This window comes from Sebastes umbrosus, chromosome 14 (assembly GCF_015220745.1).
Source record: "Sebastes umbrosus isolate fSebUmb1 chromosome 14, fSebUmb1.pri, whole genome shotgun sequence".
NCBI lineage: Eukaryota > Metazoa > Chordata > Actinopteri > Perciformes > Sebastidae > Sebastes > Sebastes umbrosus.
This window is the reverse complement of record NC_051282.1, coordinates 6,606,136-6,633,448: the sequence shown is the minus strand read 5'-3', so window position 1 is coordinate 6,633,448 and position 27,313 is coordinate 6,606,136. Positions and strand designations below refer to the sequence as shown.

General features: G+C 40.8%; 2 protein-coding genes across 2 annotated transcripts; both read left to right on the top strand.

Moving 5' to 3' along the window:
- The first annotated feature begins 133 nt into the window (after positions 1-133).
- mapk3 (mitogen-activated protein kinase 3) lies at positions 134-17,173 on the top strand. Its single transcript, XM_037791464.1, has 9 exons — positions 134-598; positions 1,999-2,181; positions 4,800-4,989; positions 7,842-7,958; positions 8,045-8,159; positions 9,121-9,249; positions 10,018-10,127; positions 11,026-11,154; positions 13,214-17,173. The coding sequence occupies exons 1-8, from the start codon at positions 366-368 to the stop codon at positions 11,143-11,145; spliced, it is 1,197 nt and encodes a 398-aa protein (XP_037647392.1). The 5' UTR covers positions 134-365; the 3' UTR covers positions 11,146-11,154; positions 13,214-17,173.
- A 2,231-nt stretch (positions 17,174-19,404) lies between these two features.
- gdpd3a (glycerophosphodiester phosphodiesterase domain containing 3a) lies at positions 19,405-27,067 on the top strand. The gene is made up of 10 exons (XM_037791175.1): positions 19,405-19,912; positions 20,693-20,735; positions 21,462-21,597; positions 22,311-22,356; positions 22,495-22,613; positions 23,867-23,956; positions 24,107-24,240; positions 24,540-24,599; positions 24,879-24,930; positions 26,818-27,067. Exons 1-10 carry the CDS (start codon positions 19,756-19,758, stop codon positions 26,944-26,946), a joined length of 966 nt encoding a protein of 321 aa, XP_037647103.1. The 5' UTR covers positions 19,405-19,755; the 3' UTR covers positions 26,947-27,067.
- The last annotated feature ends 246 nt before the right edge of the window (positions 27,068-27,313 follow it).

The window sequence follows — 27,313 nt, the reverse complement described above, 5'->3', positions numbered from 1 at the left end:
AAATTAAAAGGATACTATAGCCAACTTGACGCGACTCCGCCCACACGAGTCCGCCCTTGTGAGCACATCTAACGCACCCTGTATTAACCGTAGTTTGGCACGCGCATTTACGCTCGGTGCTGAGACACAAATCCGGGCTCGCGCACGAAAATCCATTTACACTCCGGTAGTAGAGCGACAGAGAGAGAGAGAGAGAGAGAGAGAGAGGGCCCTGATATCTGAGCATCGAGTCGCTTCACTCCGTCTATCAAACAATCCGCTCGGTTAAAGCCCCGCAGACTGACCGTGTTACACCGAGCAGAGAGCGGCGGTGGTCTCCACGGTAACACACTCTGACGTTAGAGAGGAGCGGTTAGAGAGGAAGAATGGCGGATTCATGCAGCACCGCAGCGGTCGGGGCCGCGGGCTCACACGGCGCTGCTGCTGCTGCCGGGGCCGGGGCGGCGGCGACGGGCTCCACGGTGGCGCAGGACGGAGCTCCTCCAGCTGCACCGGGGACCAAGGTCCCGTCCGAGTCCGTGAAGGGCCAGATTTTTGACGTGGGCCCCCGCTACACCAACCTGTCCTACATCGGCGAAGGGGCGTACGGGATGGTCTGGTGAGTCTCTGCTGGGCCACCGTAGTGTCTCTATATATAACTAGAGCTAGAAAACATAAGCTGTTTCTTAGCAACAACTGTTATCCTGCTAACCCCAGCTAGTGTATTCAACAGTTTAATGAGAGTCTGGTGTTGTTGTGTGTGTTAGAAACTGCTGCCCGACATTGTTGTACGTGGAGGCAGCTTCATGTTGTGGTTAGCGGGTTAGCTGACTAGCTACAGGCGTGGCTATGAGCTTTACAGGAAACTAGATTGGGAGTGATTGCGCAGGACGTTGTTTGCTATCCGTATGAGAAATCTTTTTTGCAGACTGCATTTGACCGCAGTTAGTTATCGCCATTTCACACGTCCGGCATCAGTCTCACATGAATCTCTTGTTCTGATTGCTAAACATTGAGCCCTGCAGTAAAAGCTGCTGCTGCTGCATTCGAGGATGCAGAGTGCCAGTTTATAGCGAGGCCTTTTCCTCGTGTTATCGCTGTGTGTGATCTCTACAGCCTTGTGTGGACATGTTAAGCAACCCCTTGTTGCACTTGACATCACTGCCTGCTAAGTCATCGCAGTCGAAGGCTGAACTGTGAACAGGATCAGATGTGACAGCACTCTACGTGTCAGTGCAAAGTGGATGGTGGTGGTAGCATAAGAGCTGGGCCCCACACACACACACACACACACACACACACACATCCATTTCACTGTCATTTATCTATCAGAAAGTGTGTCAGCAGCACAGTGTTATTTTGTCAGTGTCATCCCGGGGCATGTGATTCCACTGCTGCAGCATTTGGGTGTTTGTAAACATTGTCAACACCCACTGGTTGATACAGTGAAAGAAAACCCAATTATAGTTTATTAATCCTATGATTTACACCCAATTCAAAACTGTATGTTCGTCTTATCCAGATGTTTCATTACAGATGTGACTTTTTAACCAATGTGTACATTCATTGTCAGAGTATTTCAGCCATGGGAAGAAGGTGCACAGGCGTGTGAACTCGCCCAGTTAATGCAGTGTGTTGTGCAATAAGAAAACACTTTTACCAATAGGGAAGATGTGATGTAACTGGTTTTCCTGTTGAGGCTGTGTGTAAAAACCTAGCTTTTTTTCCTCACAAAGGGACAGTGAATTCAAGGGTCCCAGCTGCTCTCAGCCTCCATCTACTCTACACCTACACCACACCGACACTGCACCTACACTCACACACCTACAGCACTTCACAACATATCACAGCAAAAAAAAGACGTGTCACGTGTGCATCTTGGCTGTGGAGAAAGTCTGCAACGCCCTGTTAGCCCTCAGTATTAGCCCGGTTTCTGATAACGTCATTGTGTGTCAATTGTACAGTCAGTGTGTAATATGAGACCTGTTTTGTGCTTCTTTCCACATCCTCCCTATCCAGCTCTGCAATGGACAACGTGAATAGCTCGCGCGTAGCCATCAAGAAAATCAGCCCATTCGAGCACCAGACGTACTGCCAGCGCACACTGAGGGAAATCAAGATCCTGCTGCGTTTCCACCATGAGAATATCATCGGCATCAACGACATTCTCAGGGCACGGCAACTTGACAACATGAGGGATGTGTATCCTTTAATGCTTTACAGCAAGGGGCCCACTGCATTTGTTTCATCCTTAGATCTGGCAGTTAAAAGGGTTACTTTTTTTTTTTTTTAAGTGTAGCACTCTAAAGGTGTTAAGTTAAACATCTGGTCACATTCAAAAACCTGTAACAAACCAGTGTACAGTGACTTTTGAAGAGTAACTTTATTGCAACAGGCTTTGCTTTTTCATTGTAAGTGTGTGGGAGAATGAGAAGTCTGCTGTGACTACGGCAAACAAACAAACAAACAAACAAACAAACAAGGAGGAAATAATCCAGCTTTCAGTCACTATGCTATGCTTAGTGAAGAGCTTCAAGATCGGTTTGACCAACAGTTCAGAGGAACAGTTAATAAGGAGGAAACTATGTTGCTCGTTGCCTTTAGGGCTGGACAAGCTACATATAAATAATAATAAAATTGTTTTGAGCTGCTGGGTGTTACTGATAATTCTTTTTAAATTACAGTTAGTACTTGGAGATTTGTTTAATAGCATTGTCTAATAAATGTTGGAACCTAAGTTAATGTAAAAAGACATTTAAAGTAAAAATAATGTTACCATATTCTGCAGTTAAAAATATAACACATACTCTGTGATGTCTAGGCACAAATGCTTAAATTAACTCTCCGAACATTTCAGTTTTACCCAGTCAAGCTGTTTATCTAACACCATCTAAAACTGATCATTTAAAGAGGACCTATTATGCTTATTTTCAGGTGCGTACTTGTATTTCGGGTTTCAGCTATAACATGTTTACACACTTTAATCTTCAAAAAACATTTTATTTTTCTCATACCGGCTGTGCTGCAACACCTCTTTTCACGCCCTGTTTGAGGTTCAGCCAACCCCCCCCTACCTCCTTCCCAAAAACCCCAGTCTGCTCTGATTGGTCAGCTGTCCCTCTCAGTTGTCATTGGTTAACAGAACCAAACTCTTCAGACTCCGCTCTAACTAGCTTTGTTTGAGGGCGTGTGTCAAACTAGCTGCTAGGCAGGTTTTATAGAAAATGTGTTACTTGGTGACATCACCATGTTACGGAAGAAAAGGCGGGACTTAAAGCGAGGTGTTTCAGGCAGTTCAGGAGCAGTGTTTCTGTGAGGGAGAGTAACTCCCTTTGGCGTGGACTTTGGGCTTTGGAACTTGACAGACCTTTTACATGCACAAAAAACTATATAACGCATTAAAGGAAAAGGGGAAAAAGCACAAAAGCATATCATAACCTCTTTGAGTATTTTGACTAGTTTTGATTTAACATGTCTGCTGTTGTCGTTTACCCACATTATCCATGTCAGTCCTTTCAGACAGCCTGAGCGACAGTAGTGACTTGCAGAGCAGCTAGCAGTGGACTGTAGGTACGGCCGGTCAGTGAGTTGCTTCTGCTGCTGCTGCTCTGGCAGTTTCTCTGTGAAAAGCTGCTTTGTCCACTTAAAACAACCCAAAGGAAATGTGTGACGTCTTTGTATATTTTTGCGTCTGATTTTCTTGTTTGATCTCTTTAGTTGCTCCACTCTGTTGTACTGTTGTTGCTGACTTGTGATGAATCTAGATTGGGGAGATGTAGCCAAATCCAGGGACGGCACCAACACCACTTTTACAAGGCAACATTTAGTCTGTTTTAATGGAACACCGGTGCAGTTTGTTTGGGTAGTTGTGAGCGCAGTAATCGTACTCTGGTGCGGTGTAAAAACAACCGGTCTGAGACCGCTGGTGAGAGGTGGTCTCGGACTGTTTCGAAGCGAACCGTGCGGTTCGATTGCAGTGAGAACATAATCTGACCCAATTTCAGGAAGTGAACCAAAACGCAGGGGATTACGGGCTGCCTGCACGGCATTAGGTTAGTGTCTTCTGCTCGCTTGTTGATTTACATGTTTACATTTTCCACCGCCAAATTTCTCACCAATAAGAGACTTCAACGAGTACATCTCCAGCCCTGCTCCGTTTTCTAATTGGCTCTAAACACAAAGTACAACTGAGGCTGATGGGAATGTCATTAGTTTTGCAGGTATTTGGTCAAAGTATTGGACGGATTGATGGCCTAATAGTGATGCTAGATGAAAGGGCAGGATCACCAAAGTTATCACTATTAATCCTCTGAGATCCATAAATGTCGGCACCATATTTTGTGCCAATCCGTCTAATAGTTATTGAGATATTTCAGCGCACTGACTGACATTGCCATTCCTAGTGCTACGTCACAAGCTTAGCTAAAAACATACGCTCTGATAGTATCGCAAAGCCCAATTCTCACTTATTTGTGCAGACGTTTTTAGATTTCTAGGGCCCTTGTGACTGCGTGTGTCAGATCTGTTCATGATAGAATATCTCTCAACATATTTTAGCTGCTAGTTGCTGTGTCACAGTTGTTAGATGTTGTACATGTGGGTTTTGAGGAACAAAATTATTGCGCCTATTTGACCAACCTGACTCCAAAAGTCTTACTACAGGATATAAGCAAATATAATATGAATTATGGTTCAACAAGTCTTGGTCTGATTTTATTCATAAACCTACGTTGCTGAATAATTTAGGACCTAATGTTTCTCCCGGTGTCAGTGGATACAGTGAGCCCTGTCGTTCTCCTTGACCCGTCCGTCCTTCCCAGCTACATTGTGCAGACTCTGATGGAGACGGACCTGTACAAGCTGCTGAAGAGCCAGAGGCTGAGCAACGACCACGTCTGCTATTTCCTCTACCAGATCCTGCGAGGCCTCAAGTACATCCACTCAGCCAACGTGTTGCACCGTGACCTCAAGCCCTCCAACCTGCTCATCAACACCACCTGCGACCTCAAGGTCAGCTCACACACACACACACACACACACACACACACACACACCATCATCACCGGTAACATCTAGGCTACTGTATCTATTTTGTCATTTTACCCTATAGCAGATAAAAAGACACATTTTTGGTGTTCGGCGTGTTATTTTAGGTTATGGTGTATTTTACACGTGCACCTACAGGAAACCTACATATGCATGTTTTGCACAGTATATCTAGTTATGTGAAAAACCTGCATTTATATGTTGAAACTTTAGTCTAGGTGTTAAACATTCCCTGCTGTTATTCAAAGTCAGTACATGGTAACTGGTACACTTAACTTCATTTCTGGGTGACAAAGAGGATACTTTTGTAATCTCACACGGTGAATTTAAGACAAATGCATATTTTTAGTTCGCTACAAAATGTTTTACACAGGAACCATTATGTTTGTTTAAACATTGGTACCAGTTGCAAGTTCCAGCGCTCAACAAGATCACAAAAGAATTTCAGGAATGTTGGGTATGGGCGATGGATTGACCCGAGCCCTTCCTTGTTCGCCACGGCCCTTCACTATGCAGGAAACGGTTGAATTCAAAAATATAAACACTGAATCAAATTTGGTATTTGCAGATACTTCCTATTAAGTGATTCACTGTCAGATTGTGACATCATAAACATTTCTCTGAAGGCATTTTCCTTTCCTGGTTTTGGTCTTAAGTGTGTCTGTTTCTTATTTTAGCAGCTAAGTAGCCAAACGTGATATAATTCTGAGTGTATTAATGAGGATCCAAACAATCTACGTTAATAACATTTATTGTCCAGTTAGGTGTCAGTACCTTAGAATAAAAAGAGCAAAGGCGTCTCTCTAAACACATTTTCCATACTATCAATACAGCTGCAGGATGTTTAATGTGTAAGAGGCGTTGCCCCTGCAACCCTGTAGTGTTGTTACTACTTTCTCCACAGTGAGAAATACTCATATTTCCAGACTCAATAACTTGTAACATGTAGTGAATCAATTTTGGTTGAAAGACAAAAAATCATTTAAATACACTGCTTTTTCTTCTTCTTTTTTTTATCATGCTTGTTTTTGTTTCCTTAAGAAAAATAGATTAATATGTACATATAATATCAAATAGTAACCTTAAATTGTAAAACAAAATATTAAAAAACAAGGAGGAGAAAAATAATAATAAATAAATAAAAAATAATAAATAAAAAAATCTAAACATTATAATAAATTTATGAATGTACATACAATTATTATTAATATAATAAAGAAATATAAATAAATACAAATGAATGAATTAAATAAATTCACACACCAGATTCCCAACACCTACTCATATCCCTGTGGTCCCGCCCCCACATTAATTCACCCGCACAGGATGGATACAGAGTACATACTGTGTGTTTAAGGCACATTTACAAATCAGTAAATAAAACAGAATATAAAAATAAATACATAACATCCACTGCTTTCTATATTTGAGAAAATGTACATATAGAACATTAAAATAAACGGTACTGCTTTCTGCCCAGTCAAGTCATTTGGGTTGCCAACATGCATTCTGGGAAATGTAGGAAACCACAAATTGAAATCAAAGTGCACAGCATACAAGTTAAAAGAGGCTGTTTTAAGCACAAGCTACTATAAACACATTGATATGAGCCATCAGGGTTCTCTGTGCTCTTTGCCGTGTTGTACAGCTTCAGAATAGTACTTGTGAACTCTCAGCAGCCGACCATCAATCCCTGGATTAGTTGATCATGTGGGAGGAGTGAAGAACAAAAGCAGCACATGTTGCAGCTGCTTTCTGATACATTCCTCACCATCAAAATAAACCCTGATGATTACTGCAGCTATATGTTACATCTGTGACTCTGTACCACTGATTTAACATTGTACCACATACAGTATATTAAATGTGTATACCCATTTAATATGTGTAATGTAATACTAAAGTTGATTTCAAATAGCTGATCTACACAGCAAATTTCAACACTTTGATGTGTGTATAATGCAAAGAGGACACCACAATCAGTATTGGAAAGGTACATAACACCAAGGCATTTGTGATAATAATAATAATAATAATAATAATAATAATAATAATAATAATAATAAATTAAATCAAAATAATAAATAAATACATTAAAAGAAATAAATTGAGATAAGTAAATAAAAAATATAAATGAATAAATTTAAATAATACATTATAATTATATAAGTAAATTAAAAGAGAAAAAAAATATATAAATTTAAATAAAATAAAATAACTAAATTTTTTTTTAAAAATTGACCATAAAGACATTGTTAAATTTTGATGCACACAGCTAACAAAGGTGAATAAAAAATGATCAAATTCCTCCCCTTCTCTGCGCATTGTGTATAGTATCACTCTGCTTGAAAACTAACTGGCCCATACATTTCCTGCAATTTGGCATTTTTTTTTAAGTTATTTTTTTGGGGGCATTTTTAAGTATTTATTGATAGGACAGTGGATAGAGTGTTGGAAAGGGGGAGAGAGAGAAATGACATGCGGAAAGGACCACAGGCCGGATTCGAACCCGGGTCCACCGCTGCTAGGACTGAGCCTTGGCCATACATGGGCGCCCGCTCTACCGACTGAGCTAGCCAGGCGCTGACAATTTGGCATTTTAATGAAACAGAAACATCATTTATATGATGTCAAAATGGGGCCTTGAAGTAAAGCAGGAGAACTAAAGTTAGACAGAAGCATAAAAATGTGAGCTGGTAGAGTAGTAACTGAAGTGACTCCTCTAGTTTAAAACATGTACAGCCTTACCCATTCTGTGGGGCTTGACTTGTATAAATATGATGTTTCTGACCTCTGACCCTTTGTGTCATCCTCAGATCTGTGACTTTGGCCTGGCACGGATAGCCGACCCCGAGCACGACCACACAGGTTTCCTGACCGAGTACGTGGCTACACGTTGGTACAGGGCTCCAGAAATCATGCTCAACTCAAAGGTAGGTGTGCGTTTGCGTGAGTAACTGTTTCTGTATTAGGCTGGTTTGTTGACTGTATATACTATATGTGCGTGTTTGTGTCTCAGGGCTACTCCAAGTCCATTGACATCTGGTCAGTGGGCTGCATCCTGGCTGAGATGTTGTCCAACAGGCCTATCTTCCCTGGGAAACACTACTTGGACCAGCTCAACCACATACTGGGTGAGTTTTCACTCTACTGCCAAATGACAACACTATGAAGCTATTTGAAGCACCTAGTACGTTCATCAGTTATTTTTTTTATTTGCGGGACCACTTGATTTTCTTTGTTTGCTTTAAATTACAACCAGTTCAAACAGCATGTACATAAAACCTTTTCAGTATTTTTCACTCAAGTAACTCCGCTTTTTGAAGTAGTGTTGAAGTAGTTTCAAGTAACTAGAGTGAGATGTGATTGAGCTGATAATGGGGCGGCAATACGTGTTATGATGGTATTGAAGCAGGTTTTTCACCACACTAACAGCCACATCTGCACCATAGGCCGTCAGTTTTGTAGCCATTAGAGATGTCACGACTACCGATACTTCAGTACCAAGTCAATGCCGTAATTCAGAAAATATTTCGGTACTCGTTTTTCCGGGCTCAAGACTAACATTGTCCTGTCGTCCCGGGGACGATACAAAATTTCCCTGATAATGCTATATTGTGAAGAACAACAATCCATGTTGAAATCTGCAGTAGGAGAGCCGGTTAACGTTAGCTGTTGGCAACCGGTGGCCAGCACAGTCCTGCTTGGCTAAATAACAGAGCTAACAACTAACGTTAACAGAGATTACATTATGATGCGTTCAAGCTCTAGTCAGTAAAAAGGGGCATTGGGTGAAGGTAAGTTCTAACATTATCATGATGTGTTCATATATCATTTTGTAAAATTTAGTTTTCGGTGAGAAACTTGAGGCGGATCATCAGGGATTAATAATAAATTGCTAAAACCAGTATGCAAACAATAATAAAGTCTATGTTGAAGTACATGGATGTATTGTTTTGTGTCTTAACGTGGTATCAAATTGGTATCGAGAATTGTAGAATTTCACCGGTATTGGTATCGACTACTACATTTCTAGTATCGTGACATCCCTAGTAGCCATATTGACACATGTCCCTCACTCTCTTCTGTGTGCAGGCGTCCTCGGCTCTCCGTCTCAAGATGATCTGAACTGCATTATCAACATGAAGGCGAGGAACTACCTGCAGTCCCTGCCTCATAAACCCAGGATCCCCTGGGAGACTCTCTACAAGGCGGACTCTAAAGGTATGGCCACGCACCGCATTACTCATTTGTAAGCCTGGAATGTAAATAAGACGTATATAAAGCAGCTCTGTACAGCTCATAGTTGGCACCAGATGCCGCTGTGTAGTCCCTCTAACAGACATACTGGTGGCTGTGAAATGAACTAACAGCTCAGAGGACTGTGCTGCTTCTTTTCTAACTGTTGAGATGAACCAGTGAGACGAGATGGAGCAACAAAGTGGATTTCTATCAGTGAACATCAAATGTATAAGTTATGGTCTCCTGTGACTGACACTGAAAAGTGACGTTCTACCTCATATAATCCTGAAGAACAATATTTATATGACAGGCTTTTAATGTGTGATTGTCCTTTTGTCAGATGATCTGTGCAAAGCTGTTATAAGGGCTTTATTTGTTTGTTTACATTCACAATAAGCATGAAGGAACTAGTAAAGTTTAGAGCATTGCAAAATTGTCATAACATTAATATATGTTATATATTATATGTTATGTTATATATGCTTAATGTACCTCTAACTTTATTTATTTTTCATTTAGTATAGCTGGATATTTAAAAGAAAATCAGATATTTTAATATACAAAAAGAGTAGATAATTATGCAAATATTTTTAATGTCAAAATGTTTATTGGACTAACACTAAAACAATGTGCATAATTATCTACATTTTTTGTATATTAAAATGTATGGTTTCTTTATTTTTTAATATCCAGCTATACAGTGAATACAGTGAAAGAAAGAAACTGAACTAACTGATGAATCTCACACAGCTCTGGACCTGCTGGGCCGCATGTTGACCTTTAACCCCGTGAAGCGCATCAGCGTCGAGGACGCGCTGGCTCATCCTTACCTGGAGCAGTACTACGATCCCACAGATGAGGTACGCACAGATGGAGCCGTCGTTTCAGGCCGATTTATTAATTATTCCACTCTCTAAAGCAATCAGGGAAATAACCTGCATGTTGAGTTTAAGAAAGATGCCCAGTTGTAAGAGGTGAAAAACTGACATAATAATGACCCAGTGAAGGAATGTGAACTAAGCTTTTCTAAAGGCTAAAGATTTAGCGCCTTTTCGGTTTATCAATATTAAAAACTGTACGCTACAGAGGAATTTGCATAAACATGGTGAAAAAAACCATTGCCTCCAGTCAGCCAAGTTTGAGATTTGCACAAAAGGTTGGAGGCAGAAGGGCTCATTCACTCAAACATGTTTGTCATTGTTTTTCAACCAGGAGCCAAGATTTATTTGTGAGCCAGTTTTTCTGCTTTGTGCTGGGAAGCCTCTTAGCCGTGTGTGGAATGCAATTAGTATTAAGTTTGCGCCCTGGTTCGGCTCAAGAGAGGTCAAAGAATGTAATCGTATCCCCGTTGTACGTCAGCGTGGACTGAATCACCGTACTGTAGCTGTAGAAATCAAAGCGGTAGTTTCCCTCACTAGTTTTTCCAGTTTTTAAACATAGCTGTTAAATCGCTTTGTGACGATTACAGCTTCCATTGAAGTGCATTTAAAACTGTGTTCTCTGTTTTTATAATGATTATTGTGTCCTGATTTCAAACATTTTACTGCACTCTTCGGACTGCATAAACCTCTCCAGCTTTCCCCACTTGGCAGCAGAAGTTTTAAAGCCGAACTTTTATATAAGCCGCTGCTGCCTCTTATAAGTTTAATAACTGTGTTGTAACAACGCTAGAGACCAGACTTTTTGTATTTTTAAAGCTAGATTTTAAGGAAAGGCCTTTAGTTTGTACAATGTGTGTGTGTTTCTGTTTGTGTGTAGCCGGTAGCAGAGGAGCCCTTCACTTTCTCCATGGAGCTTGACGACCTTCCCAAGGAAAAGCTGAAGGAACTGATCTACGAGGAAACTGCTCGTTTCCAGGAAACCTACCAGGGATCCTGAGACACACAGGTATGTGAAAAAAGGCCAGTTACCTCGCACCCATACACACACACGGTCACAGAAACACAAGGTACTGCCGGCATAGGTCGCAAAATGAGTACATGAAATATATATTTTAGAAGATATTCATACCCAGATATACCTCTGCTCCTTCGCCTGATGATGCAGCTACAGATCAAGCTGGTTTAGTTGGCGTTTATCTGAATAATAAGAGGCTAAATAATGTCTTTCTTGCCATTGCTTGGCTCGTTTCTGCATCATAATGTATTTTGGGAGATGATTGGTGGCGTATACAAGCACGAGTTGCAGTGCACTGCTAGAGCTCTGGATAGACTTTGTAGTGATTTGAGACCACTAGATGTCAGTGGAGCAAATGACATTCATGCATTGATTCAAACACAACCCAAACCTCAACTGTTCAATATCACACAGTTAAACGATGATAGGCTCCTGGAGTCAGGAGAAACACGGAACTACCGGGTCTCTCAATTGTTTTTATGTGAAGGGCGATTAAAGTTGCACAGCAGGTTGATGAATAATGTTTTATTAGGAGCGGTTACTAGTCACAGGCGTTTTATTATGAAGACAGAGTGATATTATCTGGTAAACAGTCTTAATGTCCTGCTGCTACCAGCATGCACAATATTCAACTATGTTATATATCCAGTGAGGGAAAAGTGTGACTCTGGAAATGTAAAACATGTCAAGGAGCAGCTACACGTGATCATAAATTCATGGCTCTTACTGTCAGTCCAGTTGGTGTTTGTTAACAGGATGGCAGAAGCCTGTGAATGCATTTCCATGTAATTAAATGGGCAGATTAGATTTTTTTTTTGTTGACATAACTGTGAAACAAATTTACATTTTTACATCAAATACTAAGGTAATATTTGCAGGACCATCTCAAAAACGTCAACAAGAAAGTAAAAGGAAGATTTAGGACAAATTGGGGTCTTAAATTTGACCATTATTCCCGTCCGCTGTGATAACATTTTATTTTTGAGAAGAGAACCGCACTCACGACACAATGCAAAGGTGCAGGAAGTATTTATTTAATCACATTGGTCACCCATCTCACTCACCACGTTACAGCTATTTATTTGGAGGTTGAAACAAAGATGCAAGTTTAATTTAGTACTTTTTTTAAAGGGATAGTTTCGATTATTTGAAGTGGTGTTGTATGAGTACAACAGTAGATGACGGTCGGCTCGCCCCCAGTTTGGAGAAACAGAAAGGAGTTACAGCACGGGAGCAAAGCGATGTACTGCTGTGGACGGGGCTGGCAGCGAAATGTATTTTAGTCACCTAAAAGAAAGGCTCAACCAAAAAAAATCAATATCAGTTTTAAGTGTACGCTATATTTAGAATATTTTCACCGCTATATCTTGCCGTCAGACAGCCCTTTCCATCGGGAAACTGAAGCCGTTGTATCCATCTATGCTCTCGCCAAAGCCACCAGACTCCATTGAAAAAAACTGTTATTTTACCTCGCAGAACACAGGAGTTGCTAGTTTACCACCGCCTTGATCGGTTAGTTTGTTTGTGTTATGGTGTGACTTTGGTGAATCCGAACTAACCAAAGCGTAGCGTACACTTAAACTGATATACATTTTTTTAGGTGAGCCTTTCTTTTAGGTGCTAAAATATGTTTTGCTGCCGGCCCCGTCCACAGCAGTACATTGATTTGCTTCCGTGCGGTAACTCCTGCCTGCTTCTCCAAACTGAGGGCGTGCCGACCATAATCTACTGTAGTAATACACCGACTATGGATAAATAATTCATACCAAACCACTTCAAAACACTCAAACTATCCCTTTAACTATCTCTTGTTCATGACAATTAGATTTAGCAAAGATACTTCACGGTACACATTTCTTTTGCAAGTCTTCAATGCAATATGTGACTGTAATGGACATTTTGGGTTGCTCATCTTAGTTCTGCTTATCGTACCAGATCGTGGGTGCGTGAGTCGGCACCTATAAGAAGTAATGGAAGTTAGATTGAGACTTAATATGCATTAATTCAAAGTGGGCCTAAGTGCATTTCTTTTTCTTTTCATTTTTTTTAGCCCGAAAGAGTGGCAAAGCCACACAGAGGCTCGGAACAAGAAGACCCAAAAACGACATGCTAAAACAAAAAGAAAAATGCATCTTCAAGAAACCAACAAAAAGAGAAAACAAGAAATGAACATTTAACTGCTTATCTTTCCATTTCTACTGCAAGAGAGCTAAGTTTATCTTTGATTTCTGTGGTTGGGTGGGGTGGTAGGGTCTGTCGTACTCATACTGTTTCAGTTTTGTCCATGTTGGACTCTTCCCTCCTCTCACCTCACATTTTTGATTTCCCGTTAAAAGTCCCGCCTCATCCTGTCCCATCTCCAGTAACTCACTGTCCCCCCTCCTGTCCCCGATCAAACCCTGTTTCTCCTCTCCTGCACCTGTTGCTGATCTATCTGAGCTCTCTCTCTGTCGCTCCCTCTCATATAAACTACCGTATTAACCAACCACCATAACTCTCTTGTCTTGCTCCATGTAAATTTACAACCTGGAAAAAAAACCTGGGCTAAAAGAACGGGGATGCTAATCGGGTGTATGTATATACAAAAAATATAAAAGCTTCTTTTTTTTCTTTTTAAGTGTGCTCGTCGCAGTTTTTGTTCGTACACCGTTGTTCGAGTGTTTTCGGATCAGTTCAGAGTCGTATCTATGTTTTTGGGGTTTATATTTGCATTTACACTTGATTTTGAGACAAACATTCAATGTTTTTACAGGCATGTTGGCAGGTTTCTAGATTTCTTTGTTGTCGCTCTTCTTTTCTTAAAAAAAAAACAAAAACAACTGTGTATGATGTTCATATGAATGCATGCATTCCTGAAATTAACCAAAGTGGCAGAGAGATGCAGGAAACTTGGCTTGGGGAGCGACTAAGGAATACCTATTGTAGTTTTTGAATCGTACCTTAAACACATCTTATTGACCTATAACTCGTACCAAGGGCAGACAAACTTAACTAGTTTGTGGAAAAGTTGGTTATATTCAGGAGGCGCTACATGATTGGAACAAGAATAGAAATTAAACAGCATAAAATATAGTTTCTATAATTGCGTGTTCATTCAGATGATAACCACGCCCCATTTTCCAGAACATGCACGGTCCCCTATGCCACGTCTGATGATCAGGAACTACCTGACTTAAGTTTTCTTTTCCAAAATATCAGAATACTGACGTGAGACGCTGGTATAACGTTACTGTACTGTATCAACGACGTCCCTACAACAAACATCTAATAGCTGATCCAGTGTCAGTATTCTATTCCTATATTAAATTACATTTATTTTACAAATACATAGCAGCTGAGTGGTGAACATCACTGAAGCCTTCTGTCGTTCCTCAGCTCCTCAGGATCCTAAATTTCCCTGAATCCTCCATTTCCAAAGCAACGTCTGGGGACACGCACAGTTTTCTGGAAAATGGGGCCTGGTTGACGTCAGCCTTTCCATCTCACCGTGCTGTTTTATTGTACTGCGTACCTTATCTGATACCGTTTGACCCAGGACGACTGTATGGAGTCAAACGTGTACGCAGGCTGGGGCCTAACGCCGAATTCCCACCAGAGCAACGGCAAAGCGCGTCCTGTGGCAAGCTGCCATGCGGCCGTTTGATCCTGCGGTGAAGTGCGGCCATACAAAAGTTCAACTTTTAGCAGTGAAGTGCAACCAGAGAGTACCCGTAGCCAGTCAGTAAACAGATCCTCTGACATGTTGGCCTAGAATTTCTTCCCGCCTGAAACATGAATCGACTTCCCCGGCCGTAGAAAAATTTAATTCTTGCGTTGAGCCGCACTTCGCCGTTGCCTGGTGTGAATTCGGCGTAACTGAAATCTAAACAAATTCCTGTATTCAAAGTGGCCATACTTGAATGCGGTCTAGAGAAGGGCACTTTAGCTCTGGGCTCATTGATGTGTGTTGAATGTAAATGGCCTGAATTTCTGGAGTCTGTCACCGCAGCTTTAAGCGTTCGCCAGTTGTGAACTTTTTTTACAAAAGAACGGCGCCTCTTTTACGACTACTGAGAAAACTGTTCACGCAGCGTTCACGTCATGTAGGATGGACGGATGGAAAGATGTCGGAGCTTTCAGAAAAAGCCGTAACTACGACTTTGACTATTAGTCAAACCCAGGAATGTCAGAGTGCTGTACAGTTATTCCTGCTCAGTGCACAGCCAAGCGACCATCCTCACTTCGTGGTTGTACAGTGTATAAACCCTCTGCCTGTTTTCTTTTTTGCGCTCCTGTTCCCTCGCCCCCTTCTTCGCCTGTGTGTGTGTGTGTTTTCCTGGATGTTTATTCTTCAATGTGGGTGATTTTAACGCTATTCTCAGATCATGTTTCTCTGAGTATGTGTGTGTGTGCATGTGTATTAAGTTCATTGTTCCTGTCGGTGGCTGCTGCTCCCTCCTCTCTTTGTTCTGGATGTGACTGTACTAACGTCTGATTGGTGGAGCACCACCACCTCAGTCTGCACTAATTTCTGCCTGTTGCACTGGGACCAGTAGAGAAGCCCCCCCCCCCCCTCCAAAATGGACCAACACATGCACTGGATCCTCTCTCTATCTCTCTCTCAGGGCAGGCCTGTGATGTTAGTAGACTCGCCGGCCTCGCCCTCTCGCAGCAAAAATCATTGATTAGTTTTTTTAACGGGCTCGCGTCTGTTTTTCTCAGAAGCCATAGCCAGCACTCTGGGATCGGTGTGAGGCTTTTTGGTGCATGTGGTGATACTCATCCTTTTGTTCAACCTCCCCGACTCTCACCACGCTTTACTCAAAGGGCTGCCTCCCCTCTTTCCTCCTCCTCCTCCTCTTCCTTCCCGTTCTGTCTGCTTCTCCACAGTGGGATTGGTGAAGACCCTCTTAACTCATATCACTGACTTTGCTGCCGCTTTCCCTCCTCCTCCTCCTCCAGAGAATCATTGCCCCAGTCACATGGATGGTCATACATGCAGGAAACTCGCATAACTCAATCAGCACGCCTGCACTTTGTCTTTCCAGCCACGCTCTTTCTCTCTTCTCTGAGGTTGTTTTTGTCTCGTTATCAGCTTTAAGTTTCGCCTGCTGCTGCTGTGTGTGTTAAAGCTCATGGACCGTCTGCAGTGATTTAAGTGTTTGTGTATCTGCTCATCAGTAACATAAAGCCAAGACTCTTTTTGTCCTGTGTGTGTGTGTGTGTGTGTGTGTTTTGGGCCCTCTCCCTGCAGTTACCTGTGCTTTTTACAGCTTTACTTTCTCCTTTTTGATCAACACAAAAGCAGATATTTTGTCTGTATTTCATATGTATATTTGGTCACCAGTCAACCAGGCCCTGCTTGCGTTTTTTTCTTCTCTCCAACCGACCTGCCACCAGACCAAACATCTCACTGGGTAACCATGGGAACGAACCAAGAGGACCACATTTTTTGCAAATCCTCCTGACACACTCACACACACACTTCCTCTCTCTTTCTGAGGAGTGCATCTGTGTGTTTGTGAAAAGTTGCACTTAAACACACCATATACATTCACACAGTATCGACGAGTCTAAAGGCCTGTCCGTCGCGAGGCCTGTTTCCGGATATTGTTGTTTTTAAATGGCTGTTCTTATTATTGCTATTGTTGTTATATTGGTGAGTTGTTGTATTTTCTTTTTCTTTTTTCTTTTTTCTTTTTTTTACATAAAAAGGGAGTTAAAGTTGTATCATTTTTTAAAATAATTAGGATGTTTTTATTTGTATTTTTTTTCTTCCTTATTTCTCTTATGGGCGTGATTATTATTGGCAGTGTTTTCAATCTTTCTGAAACCTTTTTTTCTCTGATTTTTTTCCCCTCTCAGATCTTATAAGGAATTATTTTAAAAGAAGATATACGTAGATTGTCAAAGAGATGCGAGTTATTGAGGGTTATAGTCTGTATATTCTATGGGTATTATGAATTAAACAATTAACAAAGAAACAGAATTATATACATATAATTAAATAAAATTTCCTGATACTGTTAAAGCTGTTTGTGAATGCTTTTTTTTGTTTGTTTTGTGGTCTTTTTTTTTTTTCCTTCTGTGGTATATTCAGCCCCTTTTACAATCTGTCATTGAACTCCAGAGGCAGGTTTCACAAAGGATGACTTTGACTATGGCTTAGATCTAATATAGTCCAACTTCAGGTATGACAAAACAACCACACAGTGTCACAAAACCACCACAAGGTGACACAAAACAACTAAAGAGAGAGGTCGTTTTGCTCCACAAACAAATGCAAAACAACGAGATGCAAAACGACAAAGACACGTGTCTAAATGCGAGTCTTGACATGTTTTTTGCCGCATTCAAAAGTTTCTAAACCCGCTCCTCTAGCACCCAACTTAAAAAGTTGAACATTTACAAAGAACTTTCACAAGGAAAGAAAATCAGCAAAGAGTGTAACAATAGAACAAATATCCAGTAAAGATCTCAGCACAGTGCAGACGTGTAGCTGTAGATGCTGTCGCTTCTTAAAGGGATAGTTCTGGTGTTTTGGAGTGGGGTTGTATAAGGTACTTATCCATAGTCCGTGTATTACCTACAGTATGACGGTCGGCACGCCCCCAGTTTGGACAGCTATACAGTCTGTGTTTCCAACAGGGAACTGAAGCTGTTATCTATGCTCTCACGAAAGCAACCAGACTCCATTGGAAAAAAAACAGTAATTTTACCTGTCAGAACACGAGGGTTGCTGGTCTACAGCTGCCCCGATCGGTTAGTTTGTTTGTGCTATTGGGTGACTTTGGTGAACACAAAGTAACTTAAATCATGCAAGGTAAAATAACATTTTTTTTCAATGGAGTCTAGTGGCTTTGACAGCTTCCGTTCCCCATCGGAAATAGCTGTCTAACGGCAAGGTAAAGCGGAGAAAATATTCTAAACATAGCGTACACTTAAACTGATATTGATTTTTTTTTTTTTAGGTGGCAAAAATATGTTTTGCTGCACATTGCTTTGCTTCCGTGCGGAAACTCCTGTCTGCCACTCCAAACTGGGGGCGTACCGACCGTCATCTACTCTAGGTATCACACCGACTATGGATAAGTACCTCACTTCATACAACCCCACTTCAAAACGCACAGACTATCCCTTTAATGTGGCTCAAATTAACTCGGGCAGCTTGGTTTTACAAATGAAAACGACTGCCGATGTCCTCACGTCCACCGGTACCGTTGTTCAGCAGGTGTCTCTGATTGTTACCATGGAAACGCTGTTCAGCAGGTGTTACCATGGAAACATGGCTCTTAGTTCTGAGCTGGGGTAGGCTGTCTAACTTTTTAGGCTTAAAATAAGTCTGTCTTTATTTTTGTGATACTGTATATGTTGCATCAGACTCATGTCAGAGCAGAACTAAAGACTGACCTCTAACACCACAGACCAGTCTGACATATCTCTGTGTGGTAAACTTTAAGCCTGAGAGTCGTGGGAATGGACATAATTATGTGGCTATAACAGCCAACTTGCTCTTCAAGCTGTGCAGCTTTCCCACCTTCCTATATAACATGTCTGAGCACGGCTTCCCCCTCCAACCATGACATTCCCATGTTCTTTGGCAATGATTGGAATGACGGCACCAACGTCTGCTTAAACCCCTATCTAATAAAACAGCAGGAAAACAGAAACGAAGGCAAACATGATCTGTCCGTCAAAATGAACAGGATTTGACTCATATATATATATACATATATATTCTGTGTCAAAAGGAGACGCCTGCAAAAGTGAGAAAATGCTGGAAAGTCACATTGCACGTTCACTGTGAACATTTCAGAGTGGGCCCGGCCTGTCGCACCATTGTTTGTCCAGCTTTACCATTGAACCTGAACAATACAGCCCTTCACTCTGCTGACTTTGTACTGTATGTATAGCGAGCATGATGCATGCCTCCACACATGTGTTTTCATATTTCTGGTCAGAGTTTAGTTTACATAACTCTGCGCACCACATCCCTTTTGTCAAATATACACACCTTTAATAGAAACCTGCTCCACTCCCAGTGAGGCCTTTTGTTTTGCACAAATTCAAATCAACTCATTAAATCTGGAAAGGTTAATAGATGCCATCAACTGCTTATTTATCATGTCATGATAAAGATCACCAATCTCTAACACCAAGCAGAATAAAACAAGTCCTATAGGTATGTATATGTGTTGGCAGAGGTGCCCAGGTGTGACACACATAAAGCCACCAATAGCTGAACAAAAGCAGTGTAAAGAGAGTGAAATAGTGTTGCCACAGGCAGGGGAGCGTTCAGAGCGGAGAGGTGAGCTCTTGGTTAAGAGCTGGTGCTTCATTAACTCATTTTGACGACTTCGAAGGTTTCAAGATTGAGCAAGAAGGAGACTTTCTTTGGTCCTACCAGTCTGTCCAGTTTTGTCTTATCTTCTAAGAAAGACAGAGAGCAGGTTGTTTCCAGTGAAGCTTTTGGATCTGTTCAAACAAAAGGGGGATTGTTGTAGACCTTAATTATCTTTTGCTGAAGGACACTCTGTTTTGTTTGATCTCTGTTTGCTGGAGGATTACCTCTATATGTGAGATCGTGCAGAGACTCAGTCAGGAGCTCAGTGGATGTATTTGCGGGGAAGAATGAGCAGTTTTCTGTACTTCCTCTTCCCGGTGCTGGGTGGATACACCCTCACCTCGGTGTACCTGCTGAAGAACCCCCACATTCTCCACAGGAAGAAACGCACGGCTTTTTACAGCACGCACATCTCACACAGAGGAGGTAAGAGGATGACAGTTAGGTGCAGTCCAAACAAACTGACTGGAAAGTGGCTAAGGAGATAGATGGAGGGATGTGTTTTTGTTTCCACATTTTATAGGCTGATTTTATTCACCTGTTGCACCCTGTAAGTTAAATAATCTACAACAAAAGCTCCCCTATAGTCTGTCTCTCTGCACAAATGTTTGATGAGGAGGTGAGGTTGAAAAATAATCCAATCAAAACTAACTTTACGATCAAATCTAATTTTATTTTAAGGCGTATTGTTCTCAATATTGTCATCAACCTGTAGCAAATAGCTCAAATGAAGATAAATCCACAAATTCTACACTAACTTCATCATGTGCTGCAACGATGAGTAGGGTTATGTCAGTGGCTCAGCTTTAATAATATCACTGGGATTTTTTTTAACACTAGGCAACTCAGTAAGTTTATTTATTTATGTTTAATTTAATTTAATTTAATTTTTATTTAATTTTATTTATTTATTTTAAAGTTTATTTTTAAAGATTTTATTTTAATTATTTTCAATTTGTTTGTTTATTCGTTTATTTTGTAATCATTATTTTTTATTATTGTTGTTTAATTTAATTTTAATTTTATTATTATTATTATTTTTTATTTAGGTTGTCTAATCAGATGTTTTACTATTCACTGTGTCCTCCTCACCTACAGTAGAGACAGCAATGCAATATTCTCAGAAAGGGGTTAGCCGCAAAGTGTGCTTTTATTCTGTATTTTTGGGACTGGTGCTTCTCTGCTAACTCCTCTGTTTGTCTCCAGGATGTGGAGAGAGGATAGAGGGCACCATGGAGGCGTTCACAAAGTGAGTACCAAACTCAAGAGCTGAGCTGCTGCTGCTCTCAGAAAACTGACTTTTCAGAAAGCCACCATCCCAATTTACTCTGCTTCCATCTTTTCTCTCTAATAAGGCAGAAACTGTGTGATTATCCAGCCTCTTAAAATGTCTTACAGTATATACAATAAAAGAGGTATCAGGTCAGGGAATTTACATTTAGCATCTTTCCACTTACGAGCCTTGGATGCTGTCTTATAAACTGAGAGTGTAGGTTTAACAACATATTATATGGAAATTCATCTGCAAAAATAGACTTTTACTGCTAAAATGTGAATCCTAGTATTGCAGATATTCGGATCTGCTGTCTGTTTTAGCTGTATATTGTTATCTGCCTAGGGACTAAGGATGGAAATTAGCATTCTTGTTAACTCCTGCATGTTTATGTTATACTGATGTTCATTAACGTGCTCTGTCCCTATCAAATAAATCAATAAATCAAATGAAATATCAAAGATGCTGGATGTCAGGGCTGCCTAAAGATGCATTCAATGATGTACCGTACAAAATGAGTGCTGTATTAATTGTTTATGGTTGTTTTAGACATTTTATTTTCCTGTACATGTCGCATTTTAAGAGATGCATGTCTCAGAGTTAAGAGAGCTGGAAGAACAGACGTGAACAAAAGTTCTCTCCCTGTACAAGTAACAAATGTATTCTCATTGTTTCCCCTCCACCTGTACCTCTTGTCTCCAGTGCAGCGGAGCAGGGCACCCAGATGCTGGAGATGGACTGTCACATGACGCGTGACGGACATGTGGTGGTGTCACATGACTTGAATCTGCTGAGGCAGACGGGCCTCAACGTCAACACCTCCGAGCTCGATCTAAAGGTGGGCGGACAGGATCCTTCAGGTTGGGAGAAAGGTCAAAAGGTCACGCTGAGACAGAAGCTCCAGCCAAACAGGAACAGGAAGGGGTTCATTGCACAAAACAAGAGGATGAGATTCTCATTCTAGGCTGAAACTTGTCAAATAAATATGTTTCAAGTTAGTCATCTAGTTTAACTGCAATGTGCAAAATAGCTGCATGCTAAGCCAAATACTCACTTTAAACTTACCCACGATGCCTTCGGAGTCACGTCAGCAGGATTTCTAAACTAGCGAGTTACTGCACGAGGTAAAAACTGGAACTGCATCTTTTACTTCAGTGTGTGTCATAAAGCTGCTGCGACTACAGTCCCCTGAACTGATCTTATAAACACACGTCTGTCATGTGTTGAACTGATTAAAACACACAAAAACCTGTTACAGACCGCCATTAACCCAAGTCAACAATAATAACGGACGCAGAGGGTTGTGTGTGCTGAAGAGAGACACATTTAAATCATTTACATTCACAGTAATCTGCATAAAGGTTATGCTGTATATGTATGTTCCTCAGAAACTAAGAGTAAATGTTCACTTAGGTATTGGATTACCTTCAAGTGGATGTTTGACTTTGCATCCAGCAAGACGGATGTACATTTTTTCATGGTAATCACAAGCAATATCATAATAATATAACTTTTATGTCACCATACATCTGCTTACGTCAACTCTTTCAGGATTTGCCTCTGTATAAAGAGAGACTGGAGGTGACATTTTATACAGGTGAGTTCCTCCCCTCATTCTCTAAATTTCAATCATTAACAAAAAGACATTCAGTGAAGAAGTAGGTCAGCAGGCGTGTGTGTGCATGAAAGCTTGTGTGTTTGAAACTTAGCTCTCGCCCCCTCCCTCTTCCTCCAGGTCGCTGCAGCAGCGGTGCAGACAGGAAGTTCGCCCTGCTGGAGGACGTGTTCAGGAAGTTCCCTGAGATGCCTGTCAGCGTTGAAATCAAAGAGAACAACAAGGCGCTGATAGGAAAGGTACATTACATCTAAACAACATACACCTACAATTTACCAGAGGGCCGGCACTAGTCCTTTTGATGCCCTAGGCGAAATTCTGATTTAGAGGCCCCCCCCCCCAATTTTGATTTGCATAAATAACTGTATTTATTATGATATAAATAAACAATTGATCCCTGATATTGTTGGCTTAATAGTGGTTAGTCAGTTTCACTGCAATTTACACTTTTATTAACAAATAAGTGCGACCAGGCAGATGAAAAAGTGTGAGAAAGAGAGTTACAGGGGTGAAAAGTGTATTTATTTATTTATTTATTTATTTGTTCATTTGTTACGACAATGCTGATTATGAGGAAGGTGCTCACCAGCATTTAAAAAAAATATATATTGTTTTAGGTGGCGCCCCAGGCGACCACTTATATGGCCTATATCTAAAGCAGGCCCTGCCAATGATATAAAAGGATCTCCAAAATATGACACAGTGTTCATGCTTTTATGATGCTTAGCAACTATCCAGTCATCATCATCCCTGATGATGACATTTAAAGAGGACCTATCATACTCATTTTCAGGTGCATACTTTATTGTATTTGGGGTTTCTACTAGAACATGTTTACCTGCTTTAATGTTCAAAAAACACTTTACTTTTCTCATACCAGCTGTGCTGTAACACCTCTTTTCACCCTCTGCCTGAAATGACCCCTCCCCCCTTTTTTTGTTGAAAAGCCCAGTCTGCTCTGATTGGTCAACAGGCCCACTCTGTTGTGATTGGTCAACCAAACCAAACTCTTGGACTCCGCTCCAGCTCCGCTCTAACTAGCTTTGTTTGAGGGCGTGTCAAACTAGCCGCTAGGCAGGTATTATGCACCTGTGTTACTTGGTGACATCACCACGTTATGGAGGAAAACACTAACTCCCTTAGGCGTGGACTTTGGGCTTTGTAACTTTGCAGACCTTTTACATGCACAATAAACGGTATAACACAAAAGAGAAAAAAGCACTAAAGCTTAATAGGTCCTCTTTAAATTACAGCCACTGTTTGTCTTTACAACTACAGTTTACCTGCCTATTTTCATGAGCAATGTGCCGACACTTTAGACTTTATGTTGCCTTAAAACTCCAACATGTAAAAGTGGTCTCATTTGAAGTCAGTGCATCCTGCCAATGAGCTTTTTTTTTTACTTCAAAATGTAGGCTGACACACCTTCATATCTCATTATCCCTTCACCATCTTCACATCTTATCTCTGACCATGTCATGTCTGTGTTTAGGTGTCTGACTTGGTTAGAAGCTACAACAGGGAGGAGATCACCAACTGGGCCTCTGTTGACTCTGGGATCATGAAGGAGTGCCGCAGAACGGTACATACACCACCTGGGGGAGACAAAGCTACTTGTGCAGCATTTTACTATCAATTTCACATGTTTGCCTCTTATAATATTGTGATTGCTTGATTTAAAGAGTCTCTGCATCAGTTTTGGCACCCAGCCTGTCTCTCTGTTTCCTCGCAGAACGGCTCCATGCCGTACAGTTTCTCCATGAACAGAGGTGTGCTGCTTCTGCTTCTCTTCTACACCGGCCTGCTGCCCTTTGTGCCACTGGGAGAAAGTTTACTGCAGTTCTACCTGCCACGCGTCATCAACAGGTGTGGCTGTAGGAGTGTGTGTCTCTGCATGTCGAGTCCATGTGTGTGTTCATGCTTGTGTTATTACACAGCAGCTTTCTCACTCTCAGCTTGTCAGACTTGTCTTTCTGTCTATGCACTGTGTTTTGTATATGTCTTAAAGCTGCATGCCACATGTTAATCTGAGTTTGTTAGTTACTTTGTCTGCAGGCCATCATATGCATTCATCTGTTTCTTCTTCTCTCATTTTTTTTACATAAATGTGTCACTGTACATAAAGTATAGGCTAAATCTATTGTTTCTTTCTGTTTGTGCTGAAGGACGTTCATTCCTAAGATAGGCATCCTGAAGAACACGTGGGTCGTCTCTTTGTTGGAAAAGTGAGTGAAGTTTCCGCTGCAGTCTTTCTCACAACTGACTTTGTTTTGGTGTGGAAATCTCAAATGGTCATGAGGGAGTCATTTCCAAACATGTCAGAGTAAAAAAAACTTAAAGCACTACTGAGAACATTGCACTCACAGTACACGGGGTGATGTTTTTATGCAGAATTACAACATTTTGGGGTACAATAATGCAGTTTGTGTAGTAGCAAATTATGTTTTACTGCTGTTTGTGTAAAAACTGAATTATTCATATATTCATTTATGCTGTCATTGCAGAGTAACAATGAGGAAGAGTCTTTTTAAACACCTCGCAGCTCGTGGAATTCAGGTATGAAAACACATACGTAGAAGCACAGTTTACTATGTTTAGGAATATCACAGGAATGCATAGAAAACAAGAACCATGAAATATAAAGAGTGTAGATAAGAATAGGAAACACAATTAGTAGAAAAGTAATTACAAATCTAACTTCTACAGCCCGGTGTTGAACCAGATACTATATATAATATACTATAGAGATTAATTAATTAAAAATAAATTGTGAAAGTGTATAAGGGCTTAGAACATTATGTCTCATAAGTTGTTGCAGCAATTTTTGGGTTGATACCATTTGTTACACAGATTTGGTGCTAAAATTAACAATTTTTTACCACTTGAGAATTGATAAAAATTATCAATAATCCCTCCGAAATACCACATTAACACACCAAGACCTTGAGGAACACCATAGAAAAAGCCATGCTGTGATTTGGTATCAAAAACTTTTGACATGTGGAGATTTCTGCAAGAACTGCAAGATCGCTTCTGTTGTGCAAACTGCTCAGAAACCCCCTTATTGTCAATCTAGCTAGGAAAGCCATCCATCCTCTGAATGCTCTAGGTCTCTAGTTTTTGTTTGTAAAGTTTTTATGAGGCTGTGATTATCCTAGAGGTCACCACAGGTCATTTTATACAGTAACGTCAAGTGTTAAAAAATGGTTTCACTAAAACTAAATGGCTAATATGGGGACTAACTTCATCACACATGAATACAACTGGGCTCAATGGATCCACAAGAGTCTCAGCTTTACAGTGATACCCAATTTATGTAATTCCAAGACTGTTTAGGGTCCCCAGTATGCAGAAGTATTCAAACACACCATTTTAGAATAGGCAAAAATAACGCATTTACACTGTAAATTGAAGATTAAAGATTTAATCATGGTGGATCTACCAGTGTTTCCTTTTTACTGCCCGTGACCGCATTATCAATTAATTTAACCAAAGCACTTCATGGTTTTAATCCATGTTACACTTCAGTATTTCAGTCGAGACGAACAGTAACAGCCACACAGCCAGTCTGAGTGATTCGGATGCATCACCTCTGTCCTAATGTGAGTAATCTCTGCTCTCTGGGATGAGGTCACCCCCATCCTCAGGCCACGAGAGGTCACTGAGTCTGAGCATGAAAACAATAGAAGTCACATGCCATAGAGCCTTGTCAGCTGCTGAGGGCCTCAACGCATTTGAACGCTGAGGTAAAGACTAAGAAAAGCTCTTCCCCTCATCATCCACATAAAAACAGAGTGATGAGATTTCCTCCAGAAGAGCGCCACCCTCCAAGAAAACATGGGCTTGTGTCAATATTAGAAATGGGAATCAGAGGGAAACTCTAAATACCCATGAATCAGTAATATGTAATACATTACGAGACAATCGTCTGCGATACATCATGATATATGTGTAATATATAAGCCTAAAATATGTATATTTTTCTCTAATAACAAGGAATCAATCATATATTAATGGACAATGTGTAAAATAAATGCATCAATCCACCGTATATGTTAGTATAAGCATATTTCTAACACTGAAGAATATCACAACGCTCAATTATTTGCTCACAAATCAATTATTTGTCTACACTGCAGTCTGAACAAGTGCTCCTTGATGCTCCGAGGTCTCACTTCATGCTGATAACTGCTTTATTTTGTCACATCTGAGACAACAGTCCAAATTTAGGACAACAGGGTTTGTGTTTTACTGATGGTCAAGTCACATACTGCAGCTCAAAACTGCAGGAAGGATGACAGAGAAACAGGACACTGTCTGATCGGCTTTACTCCCTGTTTGTTTGAGAAGGTGTTAAAACTTTAAGTATGTTTTTTCAGCTGTTTGGTCTCCAGGACCCCGAACAGATCATCACGTTTGACTGATATATATCTGTAATTACAGGTGCATTTGTTCGTGTGCAATAAAGATGAAGACATAAAGGCTGCATTTGAAGTCGGGGCCACAGGCGTGATGAGTGACTACCCGGCTCTTCTGTCAAGCTACCTCTACAGAAACAGAAGTCAGGATTGACCCCACACACACCCCCTGAACACACATCATGACAACAATTAATAGCTCAGAAAAGGCAGCTTTCTGATGAATGAGGATTGTGTAAAAAGAAGAAAAGACAAATACAAGGAAATACAAGAAGTGTGAGACCCATTTCTTCCACCGTGACGAGATTAGTCAAGGAGTTGTTGGTCTATTAAACACCACGCAGTGTAAATAAAACTATCATTCAGCTCTTTAAAGCTCAATCCTTTAATCACTGTTGATAGAATTATCTGTGGTCGGGTCATTTCCACGGCCTCCACCCACAGTCTGTCTGACACAGACCGGCGTTTAAAGGTTCTCTATTTGATATCCAGAGCATTAATATAGCATCAAACAACTACTT

Bases quoted from the DNA above. Each gene is read 5' to 3' on its own strand.
- mapk3 (XM_037791464.1), top strand. From the start codon at position 366: ATGGCGGATTCATGCAGCACCGCAGCGGTCGGGGCCGCGGGCTCACAC. The intron at 2,182-4,799 runs GTATCCTTTAAT...CGTCCTTCCCAG, and splicing joins CTTGACAACATGAGGGATGT to CTACATTGTGCAGACTCTGA. The intron at 4,990-7,841 runs GTCAGCTCACAC...TGTCATCCTCAG, and splicing joins ACACCACCTGCGACCTCAAG to ATCTGTGACTTTGGCCTGGC.
- gdpd3a (XM_037791175.1), top strand. From the start codon at position 19,756: ATGTATTTGCGGGGAAGAATGAGCAGTTTTCTGTACTTCCTCTTCCCG. The intron at 22,357-22,494 runs GTGAGTTCCTCC...CTCTTCCTCCAG, and splicing joins GGAGGTGACATTTTATACAG to GTCGCTGCAGCAGCGGTGCA. The intron at 24,241-24,539 runs GTGTGGCTGTAG...TTTGTGCTGAAG, and splicing joins CTGCCACGCGTCATCAACAG to GACGTTCATTCCTAAGATAG.